This window comes from Pterocles gutturalis, unplaced genomic scaffold (genome assembly GCF_000699245.1).
Source record: "Pterocles gutturalis isolate BGI_N339 unplaced genomic scaffold, ASM69924v1 scaffold22455, whole genome shotgun sequence".
NCBI lineage: Eukaryota > Metazoa > Chordata > Aves > Pterocliformes > Pteroclidae > Pterocles > Pterocles gutturalis.
The window spans coordinates 18,085-31,271 of NW_010143964.1; the positions used below are offsets into that span (position 1 = coordinate 18,085).

The window sequence follows — 13,187 nt, forward strand, 5'->3', positions numbered from 1 at the left end:
AATGAATTGGTATGTAGCTCCCAGTGTGCAAGGTCATGACCTGACTTCAGCCTGCAGAGGCTTAGATTTTCAACAGGCTGCATCTCTGCCTTGACTTTGTGGGAATGTCATCTGTAAGTGCTATTTTGAGAGTGTCCTGCACTGGAGTTTTGAAGATAATTGCACCCTGGGGACAGCAAAATCCGAGCCAGCTGTTTCAAATGGGCATTCCGCAGCCAACTTGCTGCTGGCAGCAGCCTCTCTTTTACAGTGTTTTTCCTAGATTGTTTTCAAGAACTATTTAATTTTATGTGAGCTTGTTAATATTTATTGGTTTGTAACTAAGGCATTGGACTGGAACTTGGAAATCTGGGTTCAGGTCATAATTTGCTGACCTATCCCTTCGTATTGTAACTTCCTTGTCTTTATGGCAGAGAGGATGATATGTGTCTGTCCCTTGGGAGAGCTGCAAGAATAGATTCATTAACACCTGTGAGATTGTAATACAGTCACATAATTTCCTAAGTAACATGGGGGGAGAGTAAAAAGGGAAATAAGAGAAAAAAACAGAAGGCTCTCACTGTGGCTAAAGTGCTTTGCTTGGCCAGTTCTGTTCCAAACCCTTTCCAAGGGAGTAGGTGGTGGCGATGGAAGCAAATGGTAAGGTCTTAGGACTCCAGAAGTCAACCATTTGCTTGGTTTCTCTGTGCACATAATTATGAATAACCTTTTTTCTGCTAGGTTAGCTGATCATGGAGTGGAGGATAACACTACGCACAGTTGGGGCTGTCAGTGCTAAAATCAAAACAGACATTTCAATAGATCTGAGCTTATAATGCCATAAATGCTTGTATTATCATGGGCTTTTCACACCTTGAGCATCTGCACAACCACTGAAACACTGTTAATTAAGGAGTAGAGAAGCAAATTGTATTCCCTATATGCCATTGCTCTTTAACAGTCAGCCATAAATATTTTAAAATACTTAATTGGAAGCCACTCCTCACAGATGCTAGAAAGTGCTCTATATTTGGAGACCCTTTCGAGATAATGGGCAGAAGTTCTGGCGAGCGTTTGGAGCCTAGCACCAGTCGGGTTGTGCTGCGCTCGACTGAAATGGAAGGATGAGACGGATCTGGGCTGGGAGCCCAAGTACCAGTTGGTTCAAAACACGTGGAACCTTTTAGTATGAGTCACTGTGTCGGACTGTTACACTTGGTGAGGACTGATAGGCCTTTAAAAGTGCTTGAAGGGTGATGCAGATGGCTAAACTGGATTGCTGTAGATCAAAATTCCCCTGTTTGCAGTCGAGGCAGCTGTAATGCCAGTAATCTCTGCTCTCCTCCCTCCCTTGCATGCTCCCGTTGCTCTTCTTGGATTCATGTGCAGGGATCTTGCTTAAGCAGAGCTCTGGACTTCTCTAGCCAGGTAATGAGGCTTTCTGCTGCTCAGATGTCTATCTTAAAGCCTACAAGCAACTTCTAAATGTGAAGGTCCCTTAATTTTCTTGCAGTAAGAGGCTGACTGACCTCCTCAAGGTCAGACAGTAGGTTGGTGCCAGAGTGGAGACTGAACATATTTAGTTTTCCTTGAGGCCCAACTCATTGGTATGAAAAGTGAAGCTTTATGTTTGAATGAAGGGCAGATTTGTGCCGATTCGCTCCTAGGGAAAACAATAATTCTTACATCATTCATGTGCTTAAGCTCAGGTCAGTATTTGGTGTAGGACCTAGGTGCCAAAACTCGTCCAGTATCATGCAGTTCTGCTGAAAGGTGATAAATGATCCCTGCTGTTCTGGAAGGCTAGCATGACAAACTGCTGGATGCGCCTCCAGGAACAAAGGTGGAGAAAACAGGGAAGAGGCGGAAGTGTTCAGTGTGGGATGAAGAGCAGATGTGGCAGAGGATACCTGGTGTATAAACACGAATGCACTAATGTTTAATTGCAGACAGAATCACTGAGATTGTGTGTTTAGATTTTTAAAAGTGTTATGAATAACGTGAGACAGCAGCAGCTAATTACATAAACGAAGAAAAAGAGAGCGTTTCTTAATACGAGGTGACTTCCCTAACACCCACTGCACGGTTTCTTGCTACAATTTCTCTGGAACCGATAAGAAGGAGCAAGTGTGCGTAGTGGAAGGACAGGAGGTTAACTCCAGCTGGGGAGCACTGCCATAGGAGCTGATTTTAGTAAAAGGCCTCGTGCAGAAGGGACGTTGAACTTGTGCTGCTGAGCCTGTGCAGATCGTGGAGGGCTACTGCTCAGCTGTTTTGTTAGGAGAGCTCTTGCGTGTGTTGAAGCTAGATTTTTTTTTTTTTTTGATGGACATTTTGAAGAGGGTTTTGTTCCCCAGTTGGGTGTGTCGTTTATATCATAATAGTACGTAGTATGTTCATATTCATTTTCGACAGGTTTATGTGGGGGTTGGCATACAAAAGAGCATTTATGGAAAGGCAAAGCATCAGCAGTGTTGTTTATGGATAACAACCTGAAAAGGAGAATGCTGGTTCCACTCTGGCTCTGTGGTATTTTGAGGAGTGAGCGGCATGAGCCTTCCGTAGCGAAGCACCGTAGGTCTGCCTCCGAATGCTGCAGCACCGTTCGCTGCTCAGCGGCTCAGTGGGGTGCAGACAAGATCTAAGGCTTTCGTGCATCACAGAAGGCTGCGGATCTTTTGTGTTGAGCAGAGCCCTTCTGTGCTGCACTGCATTATGGTGTTTATCTGCTCAGCAAAAACATCTCTCTTCTCCTCCTTTCTTTCTTTCCAGAATAAACATGATGTCCTCGCCACGCCTCACCTGTGAATCCCGTGGGTGGATTTATTTTCATTCATTTCTCTGAGTTGGAAGGTTGGCTAAAGGCTCTCTGTGGTACGACCCCAGTTAGAAAAAGCCTGAAGTTTTAATTCTGCGTTAAAGATTCAAACTAAAATGTTAATCTACTTCAGAAATACTATTTTTAGAGCTGCAGCCTTGGATTTCAGTTGAGTAGTTGCGATTTGTCATGGGATCAGAAGGGTGAGAGGTTTTTTTCTTTCTCTGCGTGTCAGCTGTTTGCTGCTGGGTTTGCTGTGTGCATTCTGCAGTTTAAACTGTCCTTAAAGGAACTGCATGTCTTTATTTTACTCAGGTTTTCCTAAAAACGGCTGTCCTCTTTCGTTTGCTTTTGTATTGTAGTAAGCAGTCAGATCTTCAGAGGTGTTTATATTCTGCGTGGAAGTTTGGTCTGATATTGCCCAGCAGGATGCAGGGGGTAGGTTGACAAGTCTGGATCTTCTTCAGAAAGGGCTTCTTCCTGAAGAGTTTAAAAATATTTTTTTATGGCTAGTGAAGTCAGGAGAGTTTCTGTGAAGCAGCTAGCTAGCATCAGAGGAGTGTAATACTACTACTGGAGTGACTGCTAGTCCAATGTGCAAATATCTGTCAAACCACATTAGAAGCTGGGAGCTTCCAAAGCAAAAGTTGCTTTTGAGTGAGCTTAGAATCTGCCAAAGCAGTTAGTAGGATCTTACAAATCTCTTCCCTTAGTATGAGCTCAGCACAGATGTGGATTTATGGTTACTTACAGTTTTACTAATTTAAACAGGTTTGGTTTTTTTTTAAACTGCTGCTTCATAAGTAGAATCAAGTTGCCCAAAGAGGTTGTGCAGCCTCCATCCTGGGGGATACTCAGAGCTTGGCTGGACATGGCCCTGAGGAACCTAAAGCTCCTGTGAGCACGAGGTTGGATTAGAGGACCCCCGGATTTCTCTTCCAACCTCCACGATTCTGTGAATCACAACTAACACCTGGATAATCTCTTACCTGCCCTTGTGATGGCGGGGGTCACTGAAGATCTGTGTAGAACAAATGGCTTAATTCCTTCACCTGCCATCTAAGGAGCTCCAAGCAAGTTATCAAAAGTAATGGATGACTTCTCTTGGCCTTCTCCCATGGGTAAAGGACAGTAAGGAAGAGTTGAGACAAGACTTGGTTATGATCACAGTGACAAGGTGGGATTAATCTGGTGGTCAGGTCTATCAGGATGTGCACTTTGTGGCATGGTGCACATCAACCTGGAATGAATCTGTAGGGGCCACACTGCTGTCTCAGCGCTGCACTGCCCGTACATGTGGCCAAGGAGGATGGAGCCTGTGACTAGTGAATCAAGCAAAGGAGAATTTCCTCGTTAACCTCATTGTCCTGAGTAGAAGGGAAAAATCATCCAGGTGATTCTGGAGATGAAGTGTCTCACAGGTGTGCATGATGCAATCAAAATGCAAGAGTATGCAACACTATCAAACCCAGCGCTTAATGTCCAGCTGTCTAAATGCTCATGAATCACAGAGTCATAAGAGGTTCGTGGGATTCACTTGGTATTCGTAATTCGGAGACAGCAGATACTCTGAGGCAGCAACAGCTTGGCAGAGGGATGAGAGAGAGAGTAAGTGTAAATAATCCTTGGTCTGCAGGCTAAAATCCTCTTTGGAGGAAAACAAGATGTCAGGATAGTGGGAGGGTAACCAGGAGTATAAACCTACCTTAGAAAGAGGTGAGGTATGAGAAGGTGAACAAGACAGGGTTGGGTAAATGCACAAATACCTATTTGTGCGGAGTAGGGTGGTAGCAAAGTCAGAGGATCCAGACACAATTCCAGGAAGTGAGAGGAAGGAGGGGCTGTTACCAGCAGTGATTGTTTCATTTAGTAATTAGTTCTTAAATCTCCTCTAAGTCAACTAAAGCAGAGGATGTGAGCTTCTGAGAACTGTTCCCTCCTCCCCTTCCCCACACATCCACACCCATTTTGCACATACGCTTTCTAAGTGAAGGCTGTGTTGATGGGAGATTTGACCGTGGGGAGCTTGCTGGCAGTGTAGGGCGGGTGCTTGGGGGTGTTCAAGACTGTGGGGTCTTCTGCGTGCTCTGTCCCTGATGTACTGTGTGACCTTGGGTGAGTTGTTCCCTGTGTTCTTCTTTTACCTTCCTTTCACCTGCTAAATGCATTTGGAGGATGAACTAAAGGATCCAACATGTTGGCACCAAGGTTTTTCTGGAGTATGGTGAAGAGGAAAATGTTACAACTCTCTGAACACTGAAGGAAGATATCTAAATTGTTCGTGTGCCGGCAGATCAAATGTGTCACCTCTTCTTCCTTGCCATGCAGGCTTGGGCTGGGTCCAGGCTGGGAACCCATTGCCTGGGGCATTAAGACCCTGCTCTGAAGCTGCTGCGTGTACTGGTTCCTCATGGACCGCGTGTGTTTCCAGAGCAGACGACAGCGTGGGTCTCCCTCTGCTCTTGCTTCTAAGTTCTTTTAGAGCAAAAGACATCTTCTCGAGTACAAAGTTGCCCTCAGACTGAAGCAGATGGCTGCTGCAACCATTCCTGTTCTTTCATCCCTTCTCCCCATTGCTTCCCCTTCCTGAGAACTGAAAGGAGCTGCGTCTTTGCTGCAAACAATGATTTGTAAAACAGTGATATTTGAAATTAGTGGCTGCTGCTGTCTTTGATGTTCTTGGCACTGTTGATTGCTCCCCAAAGCAAGCTGGGAATTACACTGTCATTCTCTTGCCTCGTAGCTCAAGGCTATATTTAGTAGTTCAAGTTGCAGCAGATCTGAAAGTTGTTCCCTTCAGCTGCAGCAGGAGGCTAACGCTGTGATAGAGCGCGGTGTTTTGTAAGCGGTGACTTCAGCGTGCAAGTTTTCCATCACGAGGACAGCTGAACCCGTCTGTGCAGTATTGCAGGGATATCCCGGCTGCCACTGGGTGTGTCGATTTTAGAAGGACCGCCAAGCCTTTGCTCTGGAGTGACCCTCACAACCAGTGTGGTTTTAGTGCTTGACTTTTGCTTAAATCTTAGCGCTTGGTGCAGAACTTCTGCTTACGGTTTCTGGGATGCAGTAAGTGGCATTTCCTTATTGAGGGGGAAAATACTGTCATTTAAAACAAGCATCTTTCAAGATAAAATGATTGCAGCATCTTTATTTTCTGATCCTGCGATTGGATCTTTGCTGAATGAGTGTTCTCTCCAGGACTCTGGGAAACACAAAGGATAATGTTTGAATTCAAGTCGGTTCGTTGGGGGTGGAGATCCATGCAAATGTCGAAATCCTCTGTCTGCGCACGGAGTTTGTAGCTCCAGAATTACAGGTTGGAGAGCTTCATTGAATTGTCAGAGGTTTTCATAAAGCACTGAGCATCTGTTATGTCAATGGAGTTTACTCTTAATTGTCTCTTCAGAGTCTAGGTATAAGTGACTCAAACCAAGAATGAAATCCCATGGTCTGTCTCCTCTTGCCAAAAGGCGAAGGGAAGACAGTTGCATCAGGAGTTAAATGAATTTTTAAAAATGTTTTTCTTTCCAATAATAGGAAAGGGGTGAAGCCTGCCTGCCAGCCATTAACAATGCAAATAAATGGGGAGAGAGAAGAGAATGTCCGTTCCTTCTTTAAAAAATGGATTGAAATGTGCAAATGCAGGTGTTAGTGGTGGTGTTATTTGCTCCTAATTTTCCAGACGTAAGATGGAAAGAAACTCCTTGTCTGTTTGCTCTCCTTCCTAACCAGTTTATTTCCCCCCTCATAGTATGACACTGCTTCATGTATAGTCAGTTGCTCTGTGGCTACTGTGGTTTTTATTTACACAACAACAAGAAAGATAAAAATTTAAATAAAGGAAAATGTGGTTGTGGAACCACAGTTTTTTATTGAGTTTAACTAGACTTTAGGTTGGCTTTTTTAAATCTTAGCGATTGTGAAAACCAAATTGCCCCTGTTCTCCTGTGCAGGGACTCGAGGCCAGAAATCTATTTCTGTTACAAACCTACTGTTTGACTTGGTATAAACACACCACCGCACCTCCTCTCCGCCCACGCTTAGACCGTCCCCACTCTGAAGAGCTTTCCTCGGTGTTTGTCCAGTGCCTTGTTCGAAAGGTTCCCAAATTCGGTTGGAGCCATTGGGTAACAAAAAGAATGTTTTGAGTATTGACATCAAGATGTAGTAGTAAAGTCTTACGTTTGAGAGCACACCTGGTGTTTTTGGAGCGGAGTGACTTTCTGTTAGTGAGCTCAGTGAACTTGTGTGAACGTTGACGGTGTTCCTGTGGCTCTGGTGACACCGCACTGTGGATTAACTGGATTCAGGTAAACTCCTTCCTGGGCTACTTCTCTGTTGAAATAAGAGGCTAAAATGGATTGAAATGTCCTGCAAACGTGCTGTGCTGAGTGGGAGCATTTCTGTGCATGAGGCTGCCTGGAACGGGAATTTGACAAGTCCTGCATTTGAATGCTTGCATTGCAGCCCTGCTTGAGCCCTTGCTTCTAGGATCAGAAGAATCCACAGGAGTCTTGCTACAAGGAAGGCAGCAGTAGAATCCGAAGAGAGGTTTGTGGCAGGGCTTCAGGTTTCCGTAATTGCTGTAGGGGGTGTGCGGTACAGTGTGGGATTCTCTCTGCTGCCCTGCCTGGGGCTGCCTTGCTTCTGCCAGATGCTGGGTTTAGAGTTTGCTCCAATTTGTAGATTCAAAAAAAAAAAAAAAAAGGCTTGAAAGGAAGCTTGTACTTAAGGTCTGCTTTCTAGGCAGAAATGATTCATGTCCTATTGGGGGAGTGAGGGATGAGAAGAGCATCCTGTGAAATGGTGACTTTGGGGACTCCTGTTTTGAAGAGGGATGTTATCCCTATCCTTAACCAGATAAACCAAATGGCCTTGTGTAAATGAGGGGGTTTGTTAGGGAAGCTGATGCAAAGGCAGGGTTTCCTTAATCTTTGCTGCCTTGAATTGGAGCTCTCCAGCTGAAGGCAGCAGCCCTAAAAATTATGGTTTCAAGTGCCCTGCTGAAAGATGACATTTGTAATTGGTTTATAGAGTTAGAAGCTGGCTCACTGGGGGCTCGTTGCAAAGAGTGCTTCAAGGCAGTGACTAATTACTCCCAGTGGTGCTGAACCACTAGTTGGTTTTGAACCTGCTCTTTGCATCTGGATGAATCCAAAATGATTCTGGTGTAGTCAACAGTGCCATTGTTTCCAGATCCTGGATGGGACTTAGAGAGGCCGTCTAGAGTCAGTTCAGCGTGCAGCCTGCCTAGTCCAAGGTTTCCAGGAGAACTGGAGGCTCGGTTTGCCTCCAGCAGACCTGATAAGGATCTTGCTGACTTAAAACATGATGACTTGACTTTCTAAGAGGACGAGCGAGCACTGAATGGACTGAAGAGTTCAGAATATCTTTTTGTAGCTATAAATATATCTATGTGGTTATGACTGGCTAATTTAATGACTATGAGGTTGTTAAATGGGGGCTGTGTCGGTTACTGTGCTCGTTAGAAGAACGGAATCATCTGAAGTAACTTCAGTTGCTGCTGAATTGGAAGCTTGGAATGCTTCAGAATCGGAAACCGTATGAAAACCCTTATGCTAGTAAAACAAATTGCTGATTTTATTCTCCTTAATTATAAAGGTTTCAGTTCTGGATGAAGCTCTTATGCTTAGCCTTGCTAACCACTTTGAAACCAGCTTGGAGTGAAAGGAAGGGAGGTGTAGGGAGCAGGAGGGGTGTGTGGCCAGCAAGAGTGGGAAGAGAGCTTGAGTTAATGAAGAAGGTTGAGATGCTTGTCAGATGTACAGGAGAAGAGGGTTCATTTGAAGCTCCACAAAAAAAAAAGTTCTGTGTTTGGCTCCAAATCCAGCCTAGGAAATGGATTGTGGTAATAGTCCTTTCTTTGCAGACAGAATGGTGTTGTGATCTGTGATCTCAAACACAGGGACTGAACAGCACAGTGGGACTTTAATCACCATCAGAGCTTTAAGAATTGTGGTGAGATGGAAGACTCCAAAGTGGAAAAAATGCTTGTAATTACTTTAGTGCCTACCAGTTTGGAATGGCTGTCAGGAAGGTACTATTCTACCCTTTATTTTCACTTGCTTCCTTTGTTCTAATAGTCACATATTCTTTAAACATAGAAGACTTGCTGATACCAACATTTTAGTAAAAATTTGTGCTTTTCCTGGACCATTTAAGAAAACCACTGTCCGTTCTGATCCAATGTAATTTCAAACTCTTGATTTTCTTCCCCTTTTTTTTTTTTTTTTCCAGGGTGGTAAAGGAGGAGATTTCAGACGACAATGCAAAGTTACCTTGCTTCAATGGAAGAGTGGTGTCCTGGGTACGTTGGCTTGTGTGTCTGTATGCATACGTTGTTTGATAGAGCGGGCACAGCACCAGGGCAGTTGGTACATGGATCCTGATTTTTAGAACTGTCTTGACTCTCAAATCACATGGCTGAAGGGCTCGGTGCTGCTCAATGTGCTGCTCTCAGGATACGCTTGAGCTATGAGCGTTGGTGACGCTGTTTTTGTCTTCAGTCCAAGGATTACTGTGGTCTCTAGCATGCTGTTCTGACAGTATGGGAATAGGTGGTACAAAAAGGGATTTCATGTGTAATTAACAAGCTGAAGAGAGCATCCCGAAAGCTTCAGATAAGAAAAGGCTATGAAGGTGTCATTTACGTTGTCATAGTGTGAGAGCAGCATCTGTTTTAGAAGCAGAGGGGTAGAAATGAATAGTAGCTCTTATCAGGAGATAAAATTAATCCTGAGAACCCCTTTCCTCCTCAGTATGTAACAATTGCACTGTGTTTGCTTCTCAGTGTCACTCCCTCCCTGTTTTTCCCCTTTCTCCTTTGCTTCTGGACTGGTAAATATTAATTCAAACAGGCTGATATCCAGAGTGTCGTCTTCTTCCCGATGCATTCAGGAGCATGATAGTGTTTGTTTTGATTTGTGTGGTCTAGCTTTGGTGATTCAGTACACCGATGATTCACTCTGAACTTGTATACAGTACTCGGGCTCTTCTGTGCAGCGAAATATGACTCAGGGTTGTTCCACCAAGGGCCAGTGTTCTTCAAGTTTTAAGCAAATACAAACCCCCAACCCCGTACTATTCCACCTGAGTAAGGAAGTGGATTATTTCATTCCTCTTTACAGCCCAATTCTTTAACCTCTTCCTCCTTCCCTCTCCCAAACCCAAGGGCGTTTGATCTCAAGTCGAGAGCTGAATTATTTTCCTAGCTTCTTAAATAATATGAAATATGAAAATATATGCCTCTTCTGTTTTCCAGCTGAAAAACAGGAGAATGAAGAGCAGTAACATCAGAACAAGAATGTATATATGCGCACACACACACAGAGTGAAATGTTATGTTTTCATTCTGTGGCTGTTACTATTTTAATTTCAGAGAAACATTACAATTTTAAGAATGAATTCAGTTTATCGTGATTCCTGTTCCAGTATAGGTTGCTGGCTGCTTTCCAAATGTAGAAGAAGGCAGAATCCTTGCTCCAAGGATTATTATAACTCCTAATGTGTTATAAACCAATCTATTTCAGCTGAGACAGAGACAGCATAGACTGTTGCAGGTAGTATGGACAGAAATACTGCAAATTTATGTGCATATCCCACTGGTTTGGATTCAGTTTATAGCTCTCTTCTCAGAGATCACATAGGGCACCTTTTCCAGATGACGTTGACAAGGGCTTCTGTTCTCTCTGCTGAACAATCAGCTGAAACATCTGTGTCTGACCTGCATTACCAATTGCAAATTACTTTTTCCACACTAACACCCATAAAATTGCAGTGCTTATCTGTCTCTATTTGCTGCTAATTACTGGAGGAGTTTTATGTAAGTCTGACTGTAAGTTAATTGTTCACAGTTTGGAACCTTTCAATGTCCTGTTCACTGGAACTTAACAGATAACTGCATACATAGATCTCAAGGCTAGCAAAGTTATCTTCACCTTTTGGAAAAACTGTGTTTTGGGCAGGGCTGGTTTTTTTTTCTGATTTTTACCACGATGGGTCTGAGCTTTCTTTGTCTTCAGTGTTATAACACGTGCATCAGCTGATCTTTCACAAAAGCATCTCTGATAATTGTCATCCTCAGCGTGAATTACTGTGCATTTAAAATGGGAATATTAAGGGCACACGATATAGCGTAGCTGTCTCTTCCCCCCTACCTCTCCTCTTGACTGAAGCAGTGGCTACTTTGAAGTTTACAAGATGACTGACATTCAGAAATTTGAGATTTTCATCTTTTTTAATAACATTTGAATCCTTCTATTTGTCATAGATAGAAACTTTGATCTTGGTGTCACATGCAGGACTGATTTCCATAGGGGAAAATGTTCAAGGGAGGGGATCGGCAAGTCTTTAGTTGTTCCTTGCTTTTCCTGCCCTGGGAACTCAACGTACAGCTAGATGAGTATGGAATTAGAATCACTGCTCCTAACTGGCTGGTTAAACCTCCTCCCACCCCTCCTGTGTCCTGTTTTTTTCGTCCATACCTTAGATCTTTCCTTTTGATTTTGGGGTGGTTTTTTGTTTTGTTTTGTTTTATTTTTACTAAATAATTTGGGACAAAGGGCTGCTACTTACTAGATTCCTTTTCAGAGGTTGACCTTTAGGTTTTTCAACAATTTAGAGGCTAGCATTAATTTTATGGCAAGAGTTCTTCATCTAATAGTTATTACTATAAATGCATTTACACAAACACATCTTCTGCAAAAAATAGCTGATCGTGTGCCTGTTCTGCTAACACACACACAGATAAAACGTAAGATACAATTTTTCTCAGGGAATATTTTATTTTGAGTTCTTTGGGACTGCTCACCTGGGTGAAATTATTCATGCATTTCTGTTCTTTCAGGTCCTTACTGGGCAATTGGGAAAAATAGCTTGTATGGAAGAGAATACGCTACCTTCAGGCTTTTTGCAAAAGCTTTAAATGTTTTTCTGTTCTCTTTGCGCGGTCCAGGGACAGCCTCCCAGTGGAAGCTGGGAGTGTGGAAAGAGCTGGCTTGTGGTTGCTGCCAGATCGGAGCCAGCCGGGTGGGCTCTGCCAGCAGCTTGCACAAAGTGGGTTGGCTGTTATCTGTGTTTTTTAGGAAGGCTTTGCAACATCTGGGAACAATTCCCCGCCTGGCTGCTGGGAATGTCTGCTATTTCCCATTGGCTGGCAGTGATGTCATTGCCTTCTGTGAGGCTTTTTCTTTTTTTTTTTTTTTCTTCTCTATTATCTGGGCGCCAACAGATAATACTTGTCCTGTTTGTACGTAAGCTTTTTAGACACTGTATTTGCAATTGCAATTAAAATTCTTGGGTAGAACCATTTAGTCTTCTGTCGTACAAGGCAACACAGGAGCTTCAGGCTTGTGAAATGACCTTTCAGCATTGTTGTCTCTCAGCACATAACCGAGGCAGCAAATGAAAATCCACAGGAGCAGATTCTTGCTGATTTCTTATGTATAAAAGTAACTGATTTCAGTTTCTTCTCTTCATGGATTTTATACCCCCATTCATCTGCTGATAGACTGAATTGTCACACAGGAGAAGAGAGAGCTGTGCATGAAAGCTGACCCAAAGTGAAGAGGATATTAACAAAATATTGTAATGTAGATCATCTTCCATCAGTTCAGAGCTTATAAAGAAGGGAGGCGGGATTGCTGAAAACATTCCTGAGCTTTAAGGTACCTGAATGAGTTACTAGGGAAGGCTCTGAATCCTGGTATAGGAGAATGAAATTCCAGCAGCTGGGGCTGGAGAGCAGGGGATGGGGACAAAGCAAACAGGGTAACATGAAGGATGGGGGAGATGAAGAAAAAATGAAAAGAAATCTTCCTTCCCTAGTGGTGTGGCAGAAGTGCTTGCTGTCATTTGCAGAAGCGTGGCTACGCTCAGCCCAGGTCCCTGCGCTGCTCTGATGTACACAGGTGCCTGGTTTAGCTGGGGTGAGGAATGTGTAAGCTCTCAGTCGCCAACCTGCTGAATAAATCTGGAAGTGTGAGACATGGAGAGAGGATTATAGGACTGCAGATCCCTTTTTTCCCACCTGTTCTTACTCCGCATGTTCTCCAAGAGGCAGGTAATCCTGTGTTTAAAGGAGAACTTGCTGCACAGTGTCAGTCAGTGAAATGGAATTTGTTTCACAGCTCGCCTGCTGTTCAGTGCCATAAACACACACCTGGGATGCTTACCAGAAGCTGGGAGTGATCTGAGATACTGTATTTCATGAAGATACGATATCTTCTCTAAAGTGATAGAAGGTGGAAGATGATAAAATCACAAATAGAATTGACAGTTTTATTTTGAAACCCATTCTGCTTCTTTCTGTCTCTGATCCCGTATTCTTTGAGTATCTATGGTCCACGGATGGAGCAAACCCCAAACAAAC

At 43.6% G+C, this 13,187-nt stretch overlaps 1 protein-coding gene across 1 annotated transcript in view; it reads left to right on the plus strand.

Moving 5' to 3' along the window:
- Positions 1-9,055: 9,055 nt before the first annotated feature.
- Positions 9,056-13,187, plus strand: part of DVL1 (dishevelled segment polarity protein 1) — a gene marked incomplete at both ends in the record, with an annotated part of 31,070 nt that continues 26,938 nt past the window's right edge. The window contains one exon of the mRNA XM_010084963.1: positions 9,056-9,125. Coding sequence (XP_010083265.1) covers positions 9,056-9,125 — 70 coding nt within the window. The remainder of the gene's footprint in view (positions 9,126-13,187) is intronic.